At 48.6% G+C, this 25,226-nt stretch overlaps 2 protein-coding genes across 4 annotated transcripts in view; both read right to left on the bottom strand.

Moving 5' to 3' along the window:
* Positions 1-1,541: 1,541 nt before the first annotated feature.
* MMP23B (matrix metallopeptidase 23B) lies at positions 1,542-13,470 on the bottom strand. Its single transcript, XM_039727564.1, has 8 exons — positions 12,855-13,470; positions 9,490-9,596; positions 7,760-7,899; positions 7,349-7,516; positions 3,797-3,961; positions 3,498-3,608; positions 2,570-2,696; positions 1,542-1,939 (listed from the first exon to the last, which is right to left on the bottom strand). Exons 1-8 carry the CDS (start codon positions 12,993-12,995, stop codon positions 1,765-1,767), a joined length of 1,134 nt encoding a protein of 377 aa, XP_039583498.1. The 5' UTR covers positions 12,996-13,470; the 3' UTR covers positions 1,542-1,764.
* A 5,338-nt stretch (positions 13,471-18,808) lies between these two features.
* MIB2 (MIB E3 ubiquitin protein ligase 2) overlaps positions 18,809-25,226 on the bottom strand; it is a 48,748-nt gene continuing 42,330 nt past the window's right edge. For 2 of the 3 annotated variants that reach the window (XM_039727561.1, XM_039727563.1), the window contains 5 exons: positions 24,409-24,639; positions 22,697-22,875; positions 22,062-22,246; positions 21,320-21,385; positions 18,809-19,723 (listed from right to left, as the gene is read on the bottom strand). In XM_039727561.1, coding sequence (XP_039583495.1) covers positions 19,482-19,723; positions 21,320-21,385; positions 22,062-22,246; positions 22,697-22,875; positions 24,409-24,639 — 903 coding nt within the window. In that variant the 3' untranslated portion in view covers positions 18,809-19,481. The remainder of the gene's footprint in view (positions 19,724-21,319; positions 21,386-22,061; positions 22,247-22,696; positions 22,876-24,408; positions 24,640-25,226) is intronic. The other variant, XR_005629657.1, reaches the window with a different exon arrangement.

The raw sequence follows: 25,226 nt of genomic DNA, 5'->3' as shown, positions 1-25,226 counted from the left end.
GGCAGTCTGGGTGTTTTCCTGTGGAGAAGACAAAACTCCCTGTTCCCCTCAGCCTCAGGGAGAAACAGCTGAACATTCCTGCTTCCAGAAGCTTCCCCAGGAGTGCAGGGAAGCTGTGCAGGACTGCAGCATGACCCCAGTGCAGAGTTGGGCCAGGACATGGAATTGTTCCCAGCTTTGCCAGCCACTCCTCTCCAGCTGGATGGGGCACTCCCACCTCATCCTCGGGGGGGAAATCACCTCCTTGCTGCAGGGGCAAGGCTCAGAGCCCTCAAGGACCAAACTGTGAGCAGTGCAGACCCTTAATTACCAAACTGAGCAGTGCAGAATCCTTAATTACCAAACTGAGCAGCTCAGACCCCTGAAGGACCAAATGGAGCAGTGCAGAATCCTTAATTACCAAACTGAGCAGTGCAGACCCTCAAGGACCAAACTGAGCAGCTCAGGACCAAACTGAGCATCTCAGACCCCTTAATTACCAAACTGAGCAGCTCAGAGCCCTCAAGGACCAAACTGAGCATCTCAGACCCCTTAATTACCAAACTGAGCAGCTCAGAGCCCTCAAGGACCAAACTGTGAGCAGTGCAGACCCTTAATTACCAAACTGAGCAGTGCAGACCCTCAAGGACCAAACTGAGCAGCTCAGGACCAAACTGAGCAGTGCAGAATCCTTAATTACCAAACTGAGCAGCTCAGACCCCTGAAGGACCAAATGGAGCAGTGCAGAATCCTTAATTACCAAACTGAGCAGTGCAGACCCTCAAGGACCAAACTGAGCAGCTCAGGACCAAACTGAGCATCTCAGACCCCTTAATTACCAAACTGAGCAGCTCAGAGCCCTCAAGGACCAAACTGAGCATCTCAGACCCCTTAATTACCAAACTGAGCAGCTCAGAGCCCTCAAGAGCTAAACTGAGCAGCTCAGACCCCTTAAGGACCAAACTGAGCAGTGCAGACCCCTTAATTACCAAACTGAGCATCTCAGGACCAAACTGAGCAGCTCAGACCCCTCAAGGACCAAACTGAGCAGCTCAGACCCCTTAAGGACCAAATTGGGCAAGTCAAACCTCTTAATTACCAAGTTGGGCAGCTCAAACCCCTCAAGGACCAAACTCTGAGCAGCTCAGACCCCTTAATTGCCAAACTGAGCAGTGCAGACCCCTTAATTAGCAAATTATGCAGCTCAGACCCCTCAAGGACCAGCTCTGAGCACTAAATCCCTCTTGGGACAAGAGGAAAACCCTCAAACCACAGGAAACCTGGGGGGAAGAACTGTTCTGTGGCTCCTTGAACATGCTGGAGTGAGGAGCAAAGCAGAGTTTGTGTGAGCCTCATCCTCCTGACAAGTGAAAGAAAAGTGAATTAAGGCCTAGCAGTGTAATTTCTTCTATTGCAGGATGTAAATATGACTGTAAATATGATGTAAAATAACACTCAGAGTGTTAAATTTGTCCTTTTCCTGCCACCCCACAGGCCCAGGGGCTGGGGCAGAGTCTGCTCCTGGTGTGCAGCAGTTCACACAGCTCCACATGACACTTTTCTTACAAAAAAAATGTTTTTAATTCTCTGTACAGCAAATAGTTGATCAATTCTTTATCACTCAAAGGAATCTGGAGGAGTTTGACATTCCAGTAACCAGTCCCAGAGTCTTTATCCCAAAGAACCAAAGCAGCTGCTGGAGAATTCAGTTGCACTACTGGAAATTAAATCTAAAATGCCAAAGAAACAGCTGGAAACAGGAGCAGGAGCTGAATCCAGGCTGGCTCAGTGCTTCAGTCTGATTCTCCAGGAATAAGTAGTCAGGATTCTTTCTTTTTTCTTCACTATGCAAGTGTAAGTTCCTTCATTAATTGCATTTGCAATGATGCTCATGTGATCTTCATTTAGGGATAAATACCCTGGATAGGAATATTCCAGAAGTTCCTTGTCTTTGTACCAGCTGTCAGAAGAAAAACAATGGAAGTTAAACTCAGTATTAGTTATTTCTACTAATAAATTTTGTTGAATAAGTGTTGAGCAGAGACTTTGCCAAAACAAATTTGAGTTTTACTCTTTATTTCAGGTGGATAATCAGGGCATAATCAGGAATCATTTTGGAGTCTGAATCCCTGAAAGTTGATGGGAATTTGGGTCCTCAAGTCTAAACCAACTCATGGATTTGAGCCAACCTAAATTTTAGATACATCCAGAACCTGTTCATACTTCAGTAACAGCCAATTCATTAAAACCTGAGAGGGTAAATTTAAATTTTATGGGTTTTTTTCAGAATGCAAATACTTATTTTTTTTAATAGAAAATTATAACAATATTAAAAATTATAAAAATATAAAATATAAAAATTTAGAAATATTTAATAACTATTTTGGAGAATATAAAGAATATAAATATTCAAGCCAGGGAATTTGGCCTGATAATAGGAATTAGCTTTATGCTATATATAAAATTGGATTTTATCCTTTTTGAGCTCCAGATTATAAACCCCATCCTTCTTTATCCTGTTTTTGTCATTCTTCCTGGTGGATTTTGGCACGGGGGGTTCCCAAGGCCTGGATGAGCACAGAGCACTTACTGCACTTTGCCTTTCTTGTGGAGGATTTTCTGCCCGCAGCGGAAGGTGACGTTCCTGCCCTCAGAAACTGTCTTGGTTTTGGTCCTTGGTGGGGGCAGAGTGGGGGGCACCGTTGGAAATGGGAATTCTGTGCAGGGAGAGGAGGAAATGGCAGCAGTGAAGGAGATTTTTCACCCCAAAACACTTGAATTAATACATTTAAGGCTCCTTAAATAATGATTTTGTGGAAAAGTGCCTCCTCTTCCTGAGCAATTCTTGGATAGACAAAGAACATGATTGATGTGCAAAGGTGAAAATTTTGTGGTGATAAAAATCAATTTGTGCCTTTCACAGCTGTGGAAGAGGACGTGACCAGTCCAGTGTGTGAAAAGCCTGTGGAATGTCTGGGTTTGTAATTATCTAATTACACATTTCATTAACGTGACCCAAAACCCCTCTGTGCTGAAGAGGCACTGGTTATCCAGGACATTCCAAGGACAGCAGTTTTTATCTGAACTCAATTTATCTGCCACAGCTGCAGCAGCTTGCCCTGCCTCACCTGGGGCTGGAGAAGGTGATTAACATCCCGTCATTAATCACCTTTCTGTCCTGTTCTGGGAGCAGCTCCAGTCCAGCTGTGCTGGAGGTGTTTGTGTCCTGTTCCTGCCCCATCCTGCTCTGCAAGCCCCTCTCCCTGCCTTGCCACTCCCCGGCTCAGCTAAAGACAGGAATTCAATTCCAGACAGCAATTTCATGTTGGATTATGTTGGAATAATGCTGAATTATTCCTCGTTCCAGGCCTGGATCTGCACTCAGATGCACAAACCACCCCTCTGCTGGGAGCTGGATCAGCTGTATCTCTGCTCCCTGGTGTGAAATGAGGACCCTGCCTGTCCCAGGCTCCTTTCCCCTCCCAGTGCAGCCCCCAGCCCCAGAGGAGCCCCGGTACCGTAGCAGAAGTCGCAGCTGGACGGGCAGTGCTTCTTCATCAGCTTCCTGCGCTTCTCACAGAAACCTTTCCTGGCCCACGAGGGGCACATCAACAACCTGTCCTTGCAGCCTGCAACACAGGAGCTGTTAGAGGGGCTGGGGACACCCAGCAAGCAGCCTGAGGCAGGAAAAGTCAGAAGGAAGAGCGTGGAGCTGGGATGGGGAACGCCCCGAAGCAGGAGAGGTGAGGATGGACCCCACGACTGCTCCAGAGCCTGCAGCTGAGGCGGAGGCTGCAGAGCCCGAGCCCCCTCTCACCGTAGAGCCTGTGGATTCCCCACACCTCGTCCTGGGAAATGCTCTTCTTGCCCGTCAGGGTGGCGTTGATGTGCATGAGCGCGTTGGGGTTCAGCGAGTGCATGAGGCCCAGGGCGTGCCCGATCTCGTGGGCAGCCACGTGCACCAGGTCTGTCAGCCACACTCCTGGGGAGAGAAACCAGCTGGGACTGGGCCCCACGGCTCTGCTTTAGCAGCATTCCTCCTGGGGTGAAACCACAGCAAGGGCTTTGGTGCCTCGGGTTTTGGATTTTCAATTTTTCAGATTCCGCGCTGATTCCTCAAGTTTTAACTTTGCTATTTTCCAGATTCTGTACTAACACCTCAGGTTTTGGCTTTTCTATTTTCCAGATTCTGTAGTGATGTCTCAGGTTTTACCTTTTCTATTTTTCACATTCTGAGCTGCTTTAGTGTGTGGGTCTGGGTTCACATCAGGGCATGGTGAGCTCTGTGCACAGAGCAGGGAGACAAAACAATTCCTGCTCCAGCTGGGCACCAAGGACAAATGATCCAAAGCTCAGCCCAGGAGCACAAACCCCGTGGGCTGGAGAGAGGAAAACAAGGATGGGACTGCAGGGGCTGCAGCTGGGATTGGACACTGAACTGCAACCTGCACATGGAGCAGAGCTGAGCCCAGGGAGAGACCCCGTGAGCATTTTGGGACCATTTGGGTTCACCCTGGGTTCATTTTGGGACCATTTTGGTTCACCTTGGGCTCATTTTGGGACCATTTGGGTTCACCTTGGGTTCATTTTGGGACCATTTTGGTTCACCTTGGGCTCATTTTGGGACCATTTTGGTTCACCCTGGGTTCATTTTGGGACCATTTAGGTTCACCTTGGGTTCATTTTGGGACCATTTTGGTTCACCTTGGGTGCAGCCCTGGCTGGGCTCTTGTGCTGCCCAAGGTGGATCCATGGAGGAGATCCTTTTCATAAATCCCTGCTTTATTCTTGAGCTCTGTCCAGCCTCTGTTCCAGTTCAGTCTCCATAAGGCAAAGCTGCCCCAGGTTCATCTCTGTGTCTCCTTGGGCCCAAATCCAGCCAATAATTTCCATGTGCTTCCATTTTCCAGCAGCAGGACCCAGAGCAGTGCCAGGCTCCAGGAGAGCAGCAATGTTTGACCCAGAGCTACCCTGACCCTCCTCAGCCTCCTGCCCTCTGCTCCCACAGCCCTGAGCTGAAGAAATGGGCTTGGGAAGGTTCCAGGCTGAAAGAGGCTCTTGTTTGACCTCCACAGCCTGCAGTCCAACCCAAGCCTCTTGGCAGCATCCAGCACATGGATTTCAACTGAAGGATGTGCTGAACTATCCAATAATCCCAATAATTCCAGCAAGAAATGGCCCTGCCACCACACAGCTGGGTGGAACAACAACTTCCAACCCCACAACAAAACCCCAACCATTTCTGTTGTCCCTTTCCCAGCTCAGCCAAATCCCAGACTGAAACCTAACCCCAGCCATTCCAGGTGCTCACCTTTCTTCCAGCTGAACCTGGTGTTGCCCAGGATCCAGTACTCGTGGTCATCAAAGTGGATTTCCCCGTGGGGTGGGAAGAAGGCGTGGGCCAGCTCGCCCGTGGTGCCGTCGAAGCAGTGGTGGGTCAGGGACTCCAGGCAGTCTGTGTGGTTGATGGAATAGAAACCTGGGGCAAAAGCAGCAGTTTGAGGGTTATCCAAATGCCTGAAGCTTCACAGCAAGTGTTAATGGTGACATTAATGTTTCCTTGAGCAGACAAAACCACTTTTCCTTTGCCAAACCCCATCCAGGAGCCCACCCAGCACAGGAGAGCCCTCCTGCCCCCCAGATCCCCCATGACGCCCTGGAATTGCTGGAACCCCCTCCCCACAGCTCCCTGGCCCCGTGCAGGGCCGGGGGGCACTCACCGATGGTGAGGTCGCTGGGGAGGTGCCTGGGCACCTCCCTGAAGCTGAACGGGGACACCTCGCTCCACATGCGGAACGCGGCCGCCAGCCCGCGGCGCGTGGCCCTGGCGCTCAGCAGGTTCCTGGGGAAGGACAGGATCCTGCAGGGACACAGCACGTCAGCATCCTCCTCACCCACCAGCCTTGGCTTTTCTGTTCTCCAGATTCTGTGCTGATAGCTCAGGTTTAATTTTTCTGTTCTCCAGATTCTGTGCTGATTCCTCAGGCTTAACTTTTCTATTTTCCAGATTCTGTACTGATATCTCAGTTTTTAGCTTTTCTATTTTCAAGATTCTGTGCTGATTACTCAGATTCAATTTTTCTATTTTCCAGATTCTGTGCTGATTCCTCACGTTATGGCTTTTCTATTTTCCAGATTCTGTACTGATATCTCAGTTTTTAGCTTTTCTATTTTCAAGATTCTGTGCTGATTACTCAGATTCAATTTTTCTATTTTCCAGATTCTGTGCTGATTCCTCACGTTATGGCTTTTCTATTTTCCAGATTCTGTACTGATATCTCAGTTTTTAGCTTTTCTATTTTCAAGATTCTGTGCTGATTACTCAGATTCAATTTTTCTATTTTCCAGATTCTGTGCTGATTCCTCACGTTATGGCTTTTCTATTTTCCAGATTCTGTACTGATATCTCAGTTTTTAGCTTTTCTATTTTCAAGATTCTGTGCTGATTACTCAGATTCAATTTTTCTATTTTCCAGATTCTGTGCTGATTCCTCACGTTATGGCTTTTCTATTTTCCAGATTCTGTACTGATATCTCAGTTTTTAGCTTTTCTATTTTCAAGATTCTGTGCTGATTACTCAGATTCAATTTTTCTATTTTCCAGATTCTGTGCTGATTACTCAGGTTTAACTTTTCTCTTTTCCAGATTCTGTACTGACACCTCAGGTTTTGGCTTTTCTATTTTCCAGATTCTGTGCTGATATCTCAGGTTTTACCTTTTCTGTTTTTCACATTCTTCATTTTGGGACCATTTTGGTTCACCTTGGGTGCAGCCCTGGCTGGGCTCTTGTGCTGCCCAAGGTGGATCCATGGAGGAGATCCTTTTCATAAATCCCTGCTTTATTCTTGAGCTCTGTCCAGCCTCTGTTCCAGTTCAGTCTCCATAAGGCAAAGCTGCCCCAGGTTCATCTCTGTGTCTCCTTGGGCCCAAATCCAGCCAATAATTTCCATGTGCTTCCATTTTCCAGCAGCAGGACCCAGAGCAGTGCCAGGCTCCAGGAGAGCAGCAATGTTTGACCCAGAGCTACCCTGACCCTCCTCAGCCTCCTGCCCTCTGCTCCCACAGCCCTGAGCTGAAGAAATGGGCTTGGGAAGGTTCCAGGCTGAAAGAGGCTCTTGTTTGACCTCCACAGCCTGCAGTCCAACCCAAGCCTCTTGGCAGCATCCAGCACATGGATTTCAACTGAAGGATGTGCTGAACTATCCAATAATCCCAATAATTCCAGCAAGAAATGGCCCTGCCACCACACAGCTGGGTGGAACAACAACTTCCAACCCCACAACAAAACCCCAACCATTTCTGTTGTCCCTTTCCCAGCTCAGCCAAATCCCAGACTGAAACCTAACCCCAGCCATTCCAGGTGCTCACCTTTCTTCCAGCTGAACCTGGTGTTGCCCAGGATCCAGTACTCGTGGTCATCAAAGTGGATTTCCCCGTGGGGTGGGAAGAAGGCGTGGGCCAGCTCGCCCGTGGTGCCGTCGAAGCAGTGGTGGGTCAGGGACTCCAGGCAGTCTGTGTGGTTGATGGAATAGAAACCTGGGGCAAAAGCAGCAGTTTGAGGGTTATCTGCAAATGCCTGAAGCTTCACAGCAAGTGTTAATGGTGACATTAATGTTTCCTTGAGCAGACAAAACCACTTTTCCTTTGCCAAACCCCATCCAGGAGCCCACCCAGCACAGGAGAGCCCTCCTGCCCCCCAGATCCCCCATGACGCCCTGGAATTGCTGGAACCCCCTCCCCACAGCTCCCTGGCCCCGTGCAGGGTCGGGGGGCACTCACCGATGGTGAGGTCGCTGGGGAGGTGCCTGGGCACCTCCCTGAAGCTGAACGGGGACACCTCGCTCCACATGCGGAACGCGGCCGCCAGCCCGCGGCGCGTGGCCCTGGCGCTCAGCAGGTTCCTGGGGAAGGACAGGATCCTGCAGGGACACAGCACGTCAGCATCCTCCTCACCCCTCAGCCTTGGCTCTTCTGTTCTCCAGATTCTGTGCTGACACCTCAGGTTTAATTTTTCTGTTTTCCAGATTCTGTGCTGATTCCTCAGGCTTAACTTTTCTATTTTCCAGATTCTGTACTGATATCTCAGTTTTTAGCTTTTCTATTTTCAAGATTCTGTGCTGATTACTCAGATTCAATTTTTCTATTTTCCAGATTCTGTGCTGATTCCTCACGTTATGGCTTTTCTATTTTCCAGATTCTGTACTGATATTTCAGTTTTTAGCTTTTCTGTTTTCCAGATTCTGTGCTGACACCTCAGGTTTTGGCTTTTCTATTTTCCAGATTCTGTGCTGATTACTCAGGTTTAACTTTTCTCTTTTCCAGATTCTGTACTGACACCTCAGGTTTTGGCTTTTCTATTTTCCAGATTCTGTGCTGATATCTCAGGTTTTACCTTTTCTGTTTTTCACATTCTGAGCTGCTTTAGTGAGTGGGTCTGGGTTCACATCAGGGATGGTGAGCTCTGTGCACAGAGCAGGGAGACAAAACAATTCCTGCTCCAGGCACCAAGGACAAATGATCCAAATCTCAGCCCAGGAGCACAAACCCCGTGGGCTGGAGAGGGAAAAACAAGGATGGGACTGCAGGGGCTGCAGCTGATGGAAATGCCCAGATTTGCTCCTGTTTGGGCCTGGAATTGCACAGAACTTACCTGCTCCCAGGGAAGATCTGCCCTCAGGGAACTGCCTCAAGTGCAGAAACTGGGACCAGACATTCTCTATCCCCTCGGGCTGTTTTTTAGCTATGCTGATTCTGTCCTCCCCTGGTCCCAGCACATCCTAAAGGGAGCAGAAGGTTTTTTGTCAAGCCAGGCTTTGCTCAGGGCAAGCCTGGGCACTGAAGGCTCTCACGGGGCTGAGCCAGTTTGGGGTGAGCAGCAAGGAAGGAGCAGAGCCTCCCCTCAGAACTGTCAGCAAGGGCTTTTATTGTTTATTTGTCAGGGAGAAATCAAGGGAGGTGGCTAAAATCCCACACTAAGCAGCACAACATCAGCAAACTCAGTATTTTTGCTCAAGGGAGGGCTCAGCTTTGAAAAAATCCTGCATTAAAAATTTGGGAATGCTCCCATTGACTTCTGGAACAATATTCAGAAGTTTAGGGCTTGACTCAAGTGCTCAGCTGCTCCCACTAAGGGGTTATTGTGCCTTGCTGAGAGCCCTGAAATCACAGAAATCCTGAGTCCACCTTTCAACAGGGAAAGCCTGAGAGGGCAAATTCAAATTTACCAGTGACTACCCTGTGATTTCCCTCAGTGCTGACTGAGGTTCATACAGAACTCCTAAAAACCCACCAGAATAAAGAGAATTAACCCTCAGTCAGGACCTTCTGAGGAGGGGAGCCTGGCTGTGCCCTGAACAGTCTCACTCCAGCATTTCCCAAAATATTCCCATTTTGCAGTGGCACCAGCAGCTCTCCCTGCCCTGCCAAAAACCACCAAGACCCAAAAACCAGTGTACAGAGCAGCAGAATGCAGCCCCAGGAGCAGTTTTGGGGCTGCCTGCAGGCCTTACTTGTAGGTGAGGTTGAAGTGGTCCCACTTGAGGTGGCCGGGGGTGATGGTGTAACGCCTGGGCCGGGCAGGGGCAGGGCTGGGCACAGCTGGGCCTGGCACGGCTCCCTTCAAGACAAAACAGGACATGGAGACACTCCAGGGCAGCTGGTGCCCTGACATTTAGCTTTTATGTTGAGCTTTTGTGTTTATTTAGCCTGTATGTCTCAGATGCTGCATGAATGAGTAACTGTGAAGTCCACATTAAAGTGTTGGTCGGTGTTTTCACATTTTGGCACACACAAAAATCCCTCCAGGCCTGAGATCCAAGCACACCCCACAGCCTCAGGCCCTGAAAAGCATAAATAAAATTAAATTTCAGGGGGAGAATTGAGGTAAATGACTTCAGCACCTGAAGCTGTAATTGGAGGATTAACCCCTGATATGTAAATGGACCAAACTTTAATTGTGTGAAAAACCTGTGACCATCCTGGGCTGGAAACCCAGAGGTTTGTGAAGACCCAGAGGCTTCTGAAAACCCTCAAAGGTTTCTGAAGACCCAGAGGTTTCTGAAAACCCAGAGGTTTCTGACAACCCTCAGAGGTTTTTCACTGCCCAAGGTGCACCTCTTGAAGGCCTTTAATAAATACCAATTGATTCTCTTCAATAAATCCCAATTTATTTTCTTTTTATTCTCTGCTCCAAGGGGCTTCAGAGTGCAGAATAAAAACCTCCAGAATAAAAACCTGGGGGGCACCTCTGGCTCTGCCTGAGGGGTACCCAAGGGATGAGAGCAGGCCTGCATCATCCCAAAACATCCCAAAGCTGCCCCTCTCCTTCCTGGAGAGCAGGAAGAGCCCTGAGGAGGCTCCTGGCCACGGCAAATCTGCAGCTCTGCCTGGAAATTCTCATTTCCTCCTCCCTGGGCTGTCACTCCCCAGATGTAAATCTGCAGAAATGACTAAAACAGGCAAATCTTTGTGCAGGGAGCTCTTTCAGGGAGCTCTGCAATGCCCCCAGAGCCAACAGGAGCCCTGGAAAGCCTGGAGAGCCTTTAAAGCCTGGACCAGCACAAGAGCTGGAATTGTGTGTGACACGTCTGGCTCCAGCTGGAAAAGCCTTTTAGGGCCTGGAGGGGAATGAATGGGACCCAGAGTGGGGTTTTGGGAAGGCTTCCAGCTCTGTGTCCCCCTTTTTGGGGCTAAAACACTGAAAATTGGGCTCCAGAGGCACCAAGGCAGTGGCCAAGAGCCAGGGCCAGTGGCCCAGCCTGACATTCCAGAGGCAGCAGGAGCTGGCTGCAGCTCCCTCATGGAACAAATGATGCCTCTCGTTCTTATACAGAGAGAAATTAAAGGCATCTTTAATTTTTACACAGATAAAAATTAAAGGCATCTTTAATTTTTATACAGGTATCTATATCTATACATATATATATATATATATGTATGTACACACACACACATATATACAATTTTATATATATATATATATAAAAATATATCGAGTGAGACACTGGCCAACAACCCTGCCCTGAATTATTCACTCAGACAATTCACTCAGACAATTACAACAATTCACTGAGCTGTAATTGTTGTAATTAGTCGAGTGAGACACTGGCCAACAACCCTGCCCTGAATTATTCACTCAGACCTTCACTGAGCTGTAATTGTTGTAATTAACCCCCTTCTCCCTCCCGGTTCCCCTCAAGCCAAACTGCAACACCTGAATTAGGGTTAATTAATAACCTGAGCGTGTCATGCAAATGAGGGCAGGGCCAGGATGCTCACATGCACAAAAACCCTAAAAATTCTTTTTTTTATAGAATTAAAGGCTGAGATGAAGTTAAGGAGAAAGGGAAGATCAGCTCCTGGGGGTCCCGGGGATCCCCCTGGATTTGGGGTGACCCCAAAGAGGCAGCTGAGAGCAGCAGGGCCCAGCTTGGGCCCCACAGCAGGGGCAGGGAAGCTCAGATCAGCTCAGCCCAGCCCAGCTAAGCCCAGCTCAGCTCAGCCCAGCCCATCTAAGCCCAGCCCAGCCAGGCCAGGCTGTGCCACCTCAGCCTGGGCTGGGAGAGCAGAAAATCCCCCGGGATTTTCAGCCCAGGGCAGGGACAGCTCCGAGGGAACCCCTGGGCTCTGCTCCCTCCTGATCCCGGGTGCACAGTGATCAGCTCTGGGATCCCAGGGTGCACAGTGATCAGCTCTGGGATCCCAGGGTGCACAGTGATCAGCTCTGGGATCCCAGGGTGCACAGTGATCAACTCTGGGATCCCCAAGTGCACAGTGATCAGCTCTGGGATCCCCAAGTGCACAGTGATCAACTCTGGGATCCCCAAGTGCACAGTGATCAATTCTGGGATCCCAGGGTGCACAGTGATCAGCTCTGGGATCCTTGGCAAAGGGGCTCCAGCAGCCCTGAACTCCTCCCTTGCCCTTACAGGTGTTCATCTGTTTGGATATTTTTCATTTATAGATCCATTGTTCGATTTAGAGTTATTTATAGTTTTGCTTATATCTATTTATCTGTTTGGACAAGCAATTTAGAGATTTGTTTAGATATTTATCTGTTTAAATCTATGTCTCTAGATCCATTGAGATCTATTTACATATTTAGATTAGATATTTGGACTTTATCCAGTTAGATATGTAGACTTTTATCTAGTTAGATATTTATCTATTTAGATTTATTTAGATCTACTTGTCTATAGATCTACTGAGATTAATTTATCTATTTAGATTAGACAGACATTCATCTGTTTAGGTGCTTATTCAGATCTGTTTAGATCTATATGTCTCCTGATCCACTGAGATCTATTTACATATTTAGATTAGATAATTAGACTTTTCTAGTTAGACATTTATCTGTTGAGATCCATCTGTCCACAGATCTATTCAGATCTATTTAGATTAGACATGAAGACATTTATCTGTTTAGATACTTACCTACTTAGATCTATTTGTCTCTAGATCTATTGAGATCCATTTCCCCATTTAGATTAGATATTCAGACATTTATCTACTTAGATATTGATCCACTTGGATCTATTTTGATCTATTTGTATCTATTCAGGTCTGTTTAGATCTGTCTGCAGATCTATTTATCTATTCAGACCTATTTATCTGCAGACCTATTAGATATATTTATCTATTTAGATTAGATAATTAGACATTTATTTAGGTATTTATCTTAGATCTATTTGTATCTATTTAGGTCTGTAAAGATCTGCTTATCTATTTAGAACTATTCAGACCTATTAGATATATTTATGCATGGATTAGGTATTTATCTCTCTATTTAGACATTTATTTAGACATTTAGCTCCCAGCCTCTAGGCAGAGCCCGCCTGCCCCTCTCCCCTGCCAGGCTCAGATCCCTTCTCCTCACCTGAATGTCCCGAATTCCAGCTGGAGATTGCAGAGCTGCCAGCACGGCCAGCGCCGGGAGCAGACACAGAACGCCCAGCGTGCTCCTCCAGCCCCTGCTCTGCCTCTGCTCCAGGGCCGAGAGCTGCTCTGCCCGATCCATCTCGTCCTGGAGGGGTTTCTGGGGGGTTTTCTTGGGACAGGCTCTCAAGGCATTCCCTGCCCGGAACGCATTTGTGATCCCTGAGCTCACATTTGTGAGCAGCCCTGCAGCTGCTGCCAGAGCTGTGCACAAGCAGGGCAGCTTCAAAAAGCCCTAAAAAAAAAAAAAAATATATTTCTTTTTAAAAAAATAAAAAGAAAAAAAAAAGCAGACTTTACATTAAGCCTCTTTCCAATGTGCCAAAGATTCTCTCAGGCTCTGCCAAGTGGGATCGTGTTACTGCAGCTGAAATTTGGGCTGGCCCAGGAGCAGCAGCAAAGTGAAACAAGCTGGGGTGGACATGAACTCTTCTTTTAACTGTGTGAGCAGCACGGGGCAAATCTGCAGTTGTCAGCTTCATGTAATGAAAAATAAAACCTCAAAATAAATTTAAAAAAAACACACAAAAAAAAAAACCAACCAAAAAAAAACCCAAAAAAAAAAAAAACAAAAAAAAAAAAAAAAAAAAAAAAAAAAAAAACCAAAAAAAAAAACCAGGGGAGAGGGCAGCAAGAGGAATCCAGAAGGGATCATCCCCTTGGAATGTGTCACTGGGGATGCTCCACTCATTTGTCACGGGCTGTCCTGGGTGAAAAATGAGATGCTGGGAGAGCAGGCTGGGCTCTCTGCTCAGGGAGCTGATAGAATCCCCCAAAAGTAAACCCAGCAGCCCCTCTTCCCCCAAGCTTGGCCGGGGAGCTGCAGTTCCTGGGGTGCTTGGGGTGTTTTTGTGTCACGCTGGGCTTGGCCCCCAAAGAGGCTTGGAGGGGTTTGCCTGGGAGCTTCTTTGAGGCATCTCCAGGCACGAATCCATTCAGGGCTTTTTGAAAAAGCTCGCTCAGAAATTCTCAGGTTTTCAGACAACTGAAAAAGCTCACTCAGAAATTCTCAAGTTTTCAGGGACAGCCTAAAAAGCTCACTCAGAAATTCTCAGGATTTCAGCTGAAAATGCTCCCTCAGGAATTCTCAGGTTTTCAGGGACAGCTGCACTTTTCTGTCTCATCCTGAGGTGGGCTGAACTCAACCCCAGTTCTGCCCCCTCAGAGGAAAAGGAATTCTGCAGGCTCCCAGTTCCAGCAGCAAATGCCAGGCAGGGGGAAGGTCAGGCAAAAAAATTCCTTGGGGCATTCGAAAGGTTTCAGAAAAGCCTTGCAATTTTAATAATGAAAAATGCTCTAATAGGAATTTTTTCCAGCCTAGTTCATCATCAAGCCTGCAATGTTTTTTATTAGTTTCATACATTTGCAGCCTCAAGCTGGCCTGGAGCTTTCAAAGAGCTCAGGAGAAATAAAGCCAGTGATCTGGGTGTCCAAATCCATGAACATTTCTGTGCCATTCTCACCAAGACAAACCACCACGGAGTGCAGCAGTGGCTCAGAGCCCAGGAAAGGATGGATGGATGGATGGATGGATGGATGGATGGATGGATGGATGGATGGATGGATGGATGGATGGATGGATGGATGGAATTACAGAGGAAAGAGCAGAAACCCAGGGTCCAGAGCTCTCCTCTGTGGAATTGGTGGAATTGGTGCCCTCAGCTGCTTTCTAGGGATGGTTCCTCCGCACCCAGGCCTGTGCATGGCTCTGGAAAAATCCTGCATTTGCAGCTCCAAAGAGATGCATTTGCAGCTCCAAAGAGATGCAATTGCAGCTCCAAATCCTGCATTTGCAGCTCCAAAGAGATGCAAGTTCAGCCCTGTGGCCTGCATTTGCAGCTCCAAAGAGATGCAAGTTCAGCCCTGTGGGCGTTTGAGCTGCAGTCACAGCACCAAGGGAGAACCCAGCTGATTTTTGCCTCCAGCGCCCGAATTCTCGGTTTCTTTTAGAGCCTGCAGAGAACAGGAAAGTGCTGATGGAGGGGGGAGTCCTGCAGGGAAAGCTGCCTTGAAATGGGCTCCAGACCTCCAGCCAAGAGCTCCTCTCCTCTAAATCCTGCATTTGCAGCTCCAAAGAGATGCAATTGCAGCTCCAAATCCTGCATTTGCAGCTCCAAAGAGATGCAATTGCAGCTCCAAATCCTGCATTTGCAGCTCCAAAGAGATGCAAGTTCAGCCCTGTGGGCGTTTGAGCTGCAGTCACAGCACCAAGGGAGAACCCAGCTGATTTTTGCCTCCAGCGCCCGAATTCTCGGTTTCTTTTAGAGCCTGCAGAGAACAGGAAAGTGCTGATGGAGGGGGGAGTCCTGCAGGGAAAGCTGCCTTGAAATGGGCTCCAGACCTCCAGCCAAGAGCTCCTCTCCTCTAAGGCAGCTCTGGCTCCAAAGAAAAATATTGTTATCAAAGGCAGAGCTGGAAGAACATTGAGTTTCAGCCACGGAACAGCTTCAAGGGCCCTCCCAGAGCCAGGGGGACCCAGCAGGGCTGGAGGGAGATCTTAGCTCATGCACTGCACACCCTCCTCTGCTCTGCTGGAGCAGCTGGGGGCAGTTTAATCCTGACCCAGGGCAGTTTAATCCTGACCTAGAGCAGTTTAATCCTGATTTAGGGCAGTTTAATCCTGATTTAGGGCAGTTTAACCCTCATTTAGGGCAGTTTAACCCTCACCCAGAACAGTTTAATCCTGATTTAGGGCAGTTTACCCCTGACCCAGAGCAGTTTAACCCTGACCCAGAGCAGTTTAATCCTGATTTAGGGCAGTTTAACCCTGACCTAGGGCAGGCTCAGACCCAGCCCTGGGCAGGTGAGATTTGCTCAAGGTCCATGTGGAATTTCCCAGGACCCGAAACTCTCCAAGCACCCACTCAGTGCCTTATTTTTGTGTCACTCACTCATTTTTGTGGCTCTCATTTTTGTGGCACTCACTCATTTTTGTGGCTCTCTCATTTTTCTGAAGAGGAGCAGAAGAACCCAAATTTTAAGCAGGGATTGGGGACTCACACAAGCACAGCCCGAGGGGAGCAAGAATTCCCTTCAGCATGGAAAGGTTTTTGTGAAATACATCTCAGCAGGGCTGAGGGAGTGCACAGAGCATTTTTAGGACCTCGCTGCTCCTGAATGCGTCTCCAGTAAGGGCGAGCAGAGCCAGGAAAACCCTTTTTCCATGAGTCACAGGAGGATTCTGAATGGGGAGAGAGCGTGCTGCACAGGATCTGCCTTCCCTGCGCTGCCTGGATGGAACCTTGGCACCACCTCTGGGACATTTTGGGATCCTCTCCCCTCTCAGGTTATCCCGGGGAGGATCAGAAGGGAGAGCAGGGTTTCTTGGAAAGCACTTTGCTCTCTTGCTCCTCACTGTGCCCATCTCCAGAGAAATCCAGCACATCCAAACCCTGGCTGCAGGGAGCTTTCAAAATTATTCAAGCTGCAGCCAAATATTTGCTGAGAAACCAGCAGAGCACTGAGGCCAAGACAAACCTCGAGTTCTAGGGAATGAGAGTCAGCTGAGGAGAGGCTCCAGCACTCCAGCTGGAGCCTTGGGAACTTTGCTGATGAAAGCCCTGCTCCTCTGGAGGCAGCAGGGCACAGAACCCTCGCGGCACTGCTTGGATTTCTGGGAATTACTGAGGATCTGCACCTCTGACTTTCACACCAAAGCTGATCCTCACATTCAGCTTCAGCTTATTTGGGTGCTAATCAGGAGCCAAACAAATAATTTAGGGGTAAAATCTGATCCACTTTCACAGCTTTAAAAAAAAAATCTATTAAAACTGTAACAAACCCAAGGGAGTATTTGGATAAATGTTATCTCTAGAAGCCAAGAACTGGTGAATAACTTTCTGAATAAACCAGATAAATGGTTTAAATAAATAATCAATGTTCCCATCACCACCACACAGTTCCACACTGTTGAAAAGATCTGCCCCCTCTTTGCTAACGAACAAAGGGAGCAGAGGAACACTGGAAGTTTTGTTTTGTTTGTTTAAATATTGCTTCCAAGATGTGACAAACAGGAGGTTTGGGCACCACTGTACCACCAGACCCCAGACAAACAGCCACACTTCCACCAAAATTTACTTTACAGGATGGCTGAGTGCTGATAATTCTCCACTCAGCTGGAAAACAATACAGCTACTGTTTGTACATTCATTTTTAATGCTCAGGAAAATAGATATTTTTATTTTATTAAGTTTTGCTGCAAAACAAAGAAACAAAAATGAAATCCCTTTTTTGTTTGTTTTTTCCCCTCCTCCCCCTCGTATCTTAATTATTACTATTTATTTTCTTTACACTTTGATTGGAGTATTTAACACCTGCCTTTGGCATTATGGATAGAAAGCTCAGGAGTCTCTGAACACACGGCTCTGCCAAAAAAATGAAATAAAATATGGAAGAAGAAGAAGAAGAAGAAGAAGAGTGTCACTTAGAGGTCAGAGATTTGTTGTAACAGATTTTCTCCAGTCAGTGTTCACTACTTTTTCTCTAAGGCACACGCTCTGTCTTGGGCTGCACAGGGGACAGCCCCTCCCTGGCCCTGTGTCCCTGGCACCCGGGCCAGCTGCTCCTGGGACCTCCCCGGGAGCTGGGAGCTCTCCTGGATGCCTCTGGAGCACCCCAGGATCTGCCCAGCTCTGAGACATCCCAGGATCAGCTCAGCTCTGGGACACCCCAGGATCTGCTCAGCTCTGAGAATCCCAGGATCTGTTCAGCTCTGGGACATCCCAGGATCTGTTCAGCTCTGGGACACCCCAGGATCTGCTCAGCTCTGGGACACCCCAGGATCTGTTCAGCTCTGAGACATTCCAGGATCTGTTCACTCTGGAACATTCCAGGATCTGTTCACTCTGGAACACCCCAGGATCTACTCAGCTCTGGGACACCCCAGGATCTGCTGAGCTCTGGAACACCCCAGGATCAGCTCAGCTCTGGGACACCCCAGGATCAGCTCAGCCCTGGGACACCCCAGGATCTGTTCACTCTGGAACATCCCAGGATCTGCCCAGCCCCGCTCTGAAGCGTGGTCAGTCCGGTGGTTCTGGATGAGCAGCACAAGTGAGGCAGGGGCTGTCCCTTCCCTGGGACACCCCAGAGGGGACTCCTCCTCCTCCTCTTCCTCCTCCTCCCCTGGCACATCCCTCCTGTGCTCCCCTCCTTCTCCCAGGCAGCCAAACCCCTGCGGAGGGAGGAAGCACAGCAGGGCTGGGGCCGGGGAGGAGCACCCTCAGCCAGGATGGGGATCCTGTCCTGGATGGCCTGGAGGCAGATGGGGGTGGAGGAACATCCTCAGACAAAGATGTGGATCCTCTCCTGGGCAGATGGAACAGTCAGGAGCAGCATCCTCAGCCAAGATGGGGATCCTCCCCCAGGCAGATGGGAAACAGGGAGGAGCAGCATGGATCCTCTCCTGGGTGGCCTGGAGGCAGATGGGGGTGGAGGAACATCCTCAGAGGAAGATGTGGATCCTCAAAGATGTGGATCCTCTCCTGGGTGGCCTGGAGGCAGATGGGGGTGGAGGAACATCCTCAGAGGAAGATGTGGATCCTCAAAGATGTGGATCCTCTCCTGGATGGCCTGGAGGCAGATGGGGGTGGAGCAGCATCCTCAGACAAAGATGTGGATCCTCTCCTGGGCAGATAGGACTCAGTCAGGGCAGGAGAGGAGCAGCATCCTCAGAGGAAGATGTGGATCCTCAAAGATGTGGATCCTCTCCTGGATGGCCTGGAGGCAGATGGGGGTGGAGCAGCATCCTCAGACAAAGATGTGGATCCTCTCCTGGGCAGATAGGACTCAGTCAGGGCAGGAGAGGAGCAGCATCCTCAGAGGAAGATGTGGATCCTCTTGTGGATAGGGTGGAGGCAGATGGGACACAGGGAGGAGGAGCATCCTCAGCCAAGATGGGGATCCTGTCCTGGATGGCCTGGCAGCAGATGGGGGTGGAGGAACACCCTCAGAGGAAGCTGTGGATCCTGTTCTGGATGTCCTGGAGGCAGATGGGGCACAGGGAGGAGGAGCATCCTCAGAGGAAGATGTGGATCCTCCCCCAGCTTGCCTGGAGGCAGATGGGGGTGGAAGAACACCCTCAGACAAATATGAGGATCCTGTCCTGGGCAGATGGAGCACAGGGAGGAGGAGCAGCCTCAGACAAAGATGTGGATCCCCTCCTGGATGGCCTGGAGGCAGATGGGGGGTGACGGAACACCCTCAGAGGAAGCTGTGGATCCTCCCCCGGGGCAGATGGGGGTGGAGGAACACCCTCAGACAAAGATGTGGATCCACCTCTGGGCAGATGGGGCACAGGGAGGAGGAACACCCTCAGAGGAAGCTGTGGATCCTCCCCCAGAGCAGACAGGGCACAGGGAGGAGGGGTACCCTCAGATGAAGATGTGGATCCTGTCCTGGATGGCCTGGAGGCAGATGGGGCTGATGGAACTCCCTCAGACGAAGATGTGGATCCTGTCCTGCATGGCCTGGCGGCAGATGGGGCACAGGAGGAGCAGGCTCAGACAAAGATGTGGATCCTGTCCTGCATGGCCTGGCGGCCGATGGGGCACAGGGAGGAGGAGCACCCTCAGACAAAGATGTGGATCCTCTCGCGGATGGCCTGGCGGCAGATGGGGCACACGGTCAGCGCCGTGCTGCAGTCTGGGCACGAGCCGTGCCCGCACTGGAACACCAGCTTGATCTGGTCGTCGATGCAGATGGGGCAGGTGATCCTCTCCTCCATCTGCCGGTAGCGGCTCTGCAGCTCCTCCATCAGCTTCCTCTGCTCCGTGCCCTCCGAGCTGGGGCTGCACTCCACCTCCGTGCTGTCTGTGGGCAGAGAGCAGCCTTAATTAACTCATTAACTCCTCCTTGTGCCCCTCCCAGCAGCAGCATCCCACTCACACTGCACTCTGCCTCAAAAAAAACCCTTGGGGTGATGCTTTTTTTTTTTTAACTCACTCAGTGCTTTTGTTTGTTTGGGATGGTTTGGTGGTTTGGGTTTTCTTTAAGTCCTGTCTGAAATTCCTGCCGTGGTGCTCTGGAATATGCTGCTCACTTCAAGTGAAAATATTCAAGGTTGGTTGTGATATTCTGCCCCACTAATCAAGGAATCCTTACAGGATCCATACTGTGTCCCCTCAGCCTCCTGGTCACACCTGGGACTCCAATTTCTGCCCAAGAAATGTCTGAAAAATGAGTGTGCGTCTTTCAGCACACACATGGTCAAACAAAAAGAAACCATCTGAACACCTGTGTTGAGTTTTACAGTTTTCATTTCCATAAATGAAGAGTTTTACATAAATAAGAGTCATTTGGTGAAATGAAAGAATCCCAAATCCTGGGCAATGGGAGTTTGGGTAAATATTCTCAGTGCAGCTCCCACTGCTCATTTTCTGCTCCTGAATCACTGATTTCCACTGTGATTTACTGATTTACTCCACTACAGATGTCCCATTCCCAGTTCTGGAATTAGCTCCACATCAGTGGTGCAAGAAGTGATTTCAAGCCCAGTCCTTGGGGACAGGGAGCTTGTCAAAGGCAAGCACCGAAGACATCACTGCCAGGGAAATCCTGCTGGTATTTCAGAGACCTTGATGCTCCTCCTCCACTGGAAACTTGCCTGCAATGTCCTCTTTGGAATTCCCATCATCATTTTGCTGCCAGTCTGCAGCAGAGACAAATGCTCCTGGGCAGAGTCAGGTCTCCAGGGGTACTTTTGGCAGGATGGAGCTGCAGAGAGGAGCTCTGGCTCTGCCAGCTGTGCCTGTCCAATGCCATGGGAATGATTCCTGCTTTTTTTCCAGGCATCAAGTCACAAGGCTGACTCCAAAAAAAGCCCACAATGCTCAGTCACATGCAGGACACGCAATTAAATCCTCACATGCCCTGAGAGTGATCTCAGTGGCAATTTGCATCGACCCCATGGCAAAAGCAAACCCTGCTGCTGCCCTGCTGATATCACAGCTCCTCCTGACACTGGAAATGTGGACAGGAGAGAAATCTGGGCTGAAAACTTTATTGAAATACTCCAACTCTGAGATTTCTGCATAGCTGGGTGATGCCAGCCCTGCACAGACACTGATTTCTCAGCCAGGGGAGGAGCAAGGCTTGCACAAGGTGAAATTTTCCCTCCCTCCTGAATTTTCACTGTTAAACCTGACTGCTTTTAATACACAAAATAAGCCAGGCCCAGGTAAAGCTCCCTTAAATGTCCTGTCCTGTGCAGCTTGAGCTTGGCTGAGACACCTGAGAAAATCTATTAAAATAAACTTTTTTTCCCTCTCTAAAGGTGGATAACACAACAGGCACACATACACACACAAAGCCCAAAGAAATGAACTCTTAATTGACTGAAAATCAGTGATGCCCCTCAAGCTAAGCCTGGGCAGGACCCTCCCCACAGCCCTGAGCAGCAGGACATACCTTGTTTCAGCTTTTTGGTTATTGTCACTTGACATTTGATGCACTTCTTCATCCTCCTGGAGCACTCTGCCACAAGGAGAGATGACAATTAAACCCACAGCAGACTCAAGAAGATCAGATTTGAACAACCTGAGCCTCCCTGGGTGGCTGAGGGATTGTTCCTGCACGGAATGAGGTCACCACCTGCTTTCTGAGCTGTGCCCTGCTCTTTTATTTAATCTTTCCCAGGTCAGCAGCAAACACATCACCTTAAATCCCCCCAATTCCTCTGCTCTGAGCCCCTGGAGCTGCTGCAGCTCTGGGGGAAGAGGATGAAGCTCTGGCACAGAGGTCAGAGCAAACTCCCTGTGCTCACTCACTCTGTGCCTTGTGAGATGAACTTGCTGCCCTTCAATCAGCTGAAATCCCAAAGAATGAAGAGTTAGGAGAGGGAAATCCTTCTCAGGAGGTTTCTGGGGGGTAAAGCACTGACAGCCACAACTGGCTCTCCCTCTGAATTACTCAGGCCCCACAAAGCTGCCCGGAGCCCCCAGCAGCAGGTGGGCAGAACATTTTGTGGTTTTCAGAGATAATTTTGGCTGTCTGAGATGCTGAAATCATCCTGGGGTTGCTTCAGGACACAAACAGCACAAAAGCTCTGTGTGTGAGCAGGGCTGGATTTCTGACAGGGGCAAAGAGAGAGGCTGGCAAGAAAACCATGAGGAAAAAAAATGGGGGGAAAAAAAAATCAGTGTGGACTCACCTTCACACACAATACTGTGCTGGCACGGGAAGAAATGGATGAGCAAGGCCAGCTCTGAGCAGACCAGGCACTCTGTGGGCACTGCCAGGCTGGAGACACTGAGGTTGGTCATGGTGTTGGGCGTGGTGTGCACACGGCGAAGGCTGCAGGTGATGCTGGAGCTCCCAGAAGAAACCTGCTGATCCCTGCAAGTGTCAGAGATGAGAGCCACCAGCTCCTTCAGCAGTGGGTCACGTCAGCTTGAGCCTTTTTCTGACTCAAGATGAGGTAACTAAAAGGTGTTTTAATGTTTTTATTTCATTTTTCATTGTTCTATTGCTCTAAAGTATGAAATCTTTTTTTTAAAGTTATCCTTTAAAACTTGTTCCTAATTCAGTTTCCCTCTCAACAATGTCTGTCCAGCCTCACTTCAGCCCTCCACACTCCAGAGCAAACAGGACACGCTCAGGGTGACATCCTGAGGGTCCCAGACATTCTCCATCCCCCCTGGAGCAGCTCCAGAGGGTCTCAGGGATTCTCCATCCCCCCTGGAGCAGCTCCAAAGGGTCTCAGGGATTCTCCATCCCCCCTGGAGCAGCTGCAGAGACACCAGGGCTGGGGGAATCTCTGATTTCCAAGGGTTTCCTGAGGCTCACCTGAATTTCTGTGAGAAGTCTTTGACAATCTGGACAATCCTCCCATCTGTGATGAGGTCCAAAGGAGACTTTCCCCGATGATTTGCATAATTAATATCTGCTCCTTCTTGTGCTAAGTAGCAGGCCATGGCAGTCCCAACGTTCAGCTCCACATTTCCCAGCAAGCCAGAAGCCTGCAGCTAAAAGAAATTGAGAAAAACACTCTGAAATACACTCCCAAGCTTTGATTTTCTGCTCTGATCTGCATCAAAATCTAAATAAAGTCTTAAACCTTGTACTTGAGACTTGGAAGTGCAACTTTTTGAAAGCACACAGAGGTTGTTTTTGTAAATAATGGGTTCAAATTTTACACTGCAGGGCCAGGAGTGCCTCAGAGTGACCCTACCTGGTGATTACCCCTACAAATCAGAGAAATGGGCATTAATTTCTCTGCAATTAAGAAGCTGGAGGCCCCACAGGGCTGCTGAGCAGCTGCTGCAGGGTGACAGCTATTTCAGGAGCCAAACTGATGTGCATGATCCCAAATAATTCCCAGGCAAGTCACATATTCCACTGACTTGCCCAGCCAGAGAGGGTCAGCAGGGCAGGGAGAAGGAGATGGGAAGGAATTCACAGCACTCGGGGTGCTGTCACTGTCAGACATGCTGGGAGGGACAGGCAGGGCAGGGAGAAGGAGATGGGAAGGAATTCACAGCACTCGGGGTGCTGTCACTGCCAGACATGCTGGGGGGTCAGGAGGGGAGGGAGAAGGAGATGGGAGGGAATTCACAGCACTCGGGGTGCTGTCACTGTCAGACATGCTGGGAGGGTCAGCAGGGCAGGGAGAAGGAGATGGGAAGGAATTCACAGCACTCGGGGTGCTGTCACTGCCAGACATGCTGGGGGGGACAGGCAGGGCAGGGAGAAGGAGATGGGAAGGAATTCACAGCACTCGGGGTGCTGTCACTGTCAGACATGCTGGGGGGACAGGCACAGATCCCCTGGGCACTGCCAGGGCTCTGGCCCTGCACTGAGCGTCGGTGTCCTGGCTGGGCAAGGGGAAAGATGGGGCTAAAAATGGGGAATGGGTGCTTGCACTTATCCTAATCATTTCAAATATAACAGGAAATAATAATAATAATAATAATAATAATAGTAATTGTAATAGCAATAATAATAATAATAATAATAATAATAATAATAATAATAGCAATAAGAATAATAGTAATAGCAATAATAATACTAATAATTTCATAACAGTAAATAATAAAATAATAAAATACAATTAAATCATAATAACAACAATAATAAAATAAGAATAAAAATTAAATAAAAATAAAAGAAGAAAAATAAAATCAAATAAATTAATAATACGAAATTTAACAATAATAAGCATTAGAATCATTAACATATAACATATAATATAATAACACATATAATATTTAATATATTTAATATATTATTGTACATTATAATGACAATATAATGACATATAATGTAATAACATATAATAACATAACATTAATATAATATAATATAATATAATATAATATAATATAATATAATATAATATAATATAATATCAGCAACAATATACATATATTTAAAATAAGTATTATCTATATCATATGTAATACACAAAATACACAAAATTACACAAAAATCACACAAGAATCACACCCAAATCCCTAAAGCACCACGTTCTGTGAGTGTGCTGCTGCCCCTCTGCTCACCTTGGCCAGCAGGGTGCCCCCCATGTCCCCGTCCCTCTTCTCCAGGGCCAGGGCCATGAGCTGCTGGCGCTCCAGGGCGATGTGCATGGCCGTGTCCCCATCCTCATCCTCGGCATTGACGTCGCTGCCCTGGCTCACCAGCAGCTGCACCATGCCCACGTGGCCCTGGATCACTGCCAGGTGCAGCGGGCTCTGCTTCCTGCTGTTCTTCACGTTCACGTCACAGCGACCCTGGAAAGGCAGGGATTGCAGCAGGGGATGAGCTCTGAGTGCTGAGCTGGCACTGCGGGGCCTGGCAGCTCCCAAATCCCACTGCACCTTTGCTGAGTTATCTGCTCCTCACACTGATCTGTCAGACAATAACATCCTGTTCTGAGCCAGGGATGGGGCAGCTGAGAGGTGTCTGAAAAACTTTTATTCCATTTTCCATCTCGTGTGAAGGGTGATGCAATACAGATGTTATAATTCACTCCACCACAATCAGGAGTTAACTATTTCCTAATTACAATACACTGTGTTTCTTGGCTTATCAGTTTCAGTTATACCATGTTGTAAATGCTTTAAAGTCAATAATGTAAAATCATCTCTTGTGGGACCTTGCAAAAGCAGGAATTGCAGCACAGGGATGAGCTCTGAGTGCTGAGCCTGGCACTGTGGGGCCTGGCAGCTCCCAAATCCCACTGCACCTTTGCTGGGTTTAGCTGAGTTATCTGCTCCTCACACTGATCTGTCAGACAATAACATCCTGTTCTGAGCCAGGGATGGGGCAGCTGAGAGGTGTCTGAAAAACTTTTATTCCATTTTCCGTCTCATGGGAA

This window comes from Passer montanus, unplaced genomic scaffold, assembly GCF_014805655.1.
Source record: "Passer montanus isolate IOZ18808 unplaced genomic scaffold, ASM1480565v1 scaffold62, whole genome shotgun sequence".
In the NCBI taxonomy this organism is placed as follows: Eukaryota; Metazoa; Chordata; class Aves; order Passeriformes; family Passeridae; genus Passer; species Passer montanus.
Note: the sequence above shows the minus strand (reverse complement) of the source record. Positions and strands in the feature narration are given on the sequence as shown.

Excerpts from the sequence above, each read along its gene's own strand:
- MMP23B (XM_039727564.1), bottom strand. The coding sequence starts at position 12,995 with ATGGATCGGGCAGAGCAGCTCTCGGCCCTGGAGCAGAGGCAGAGCAGG. Across the intron at positions 7,900-9,489 it reads CACTTCAACCTCACCTACAA|GATCCTGTCCTTCCCCAGGA; the intron begins GTAAGGCCTGCA and ends GTGTCCCTGCAG. Across the intron at positions 7,517-7,759 it reads CCCCAGCGACCTCACCATCG|GTTTCTATTCCATCAACCAC; the intron begins GTGAGTGCCCCC and ends CTTTTGCCCCAG.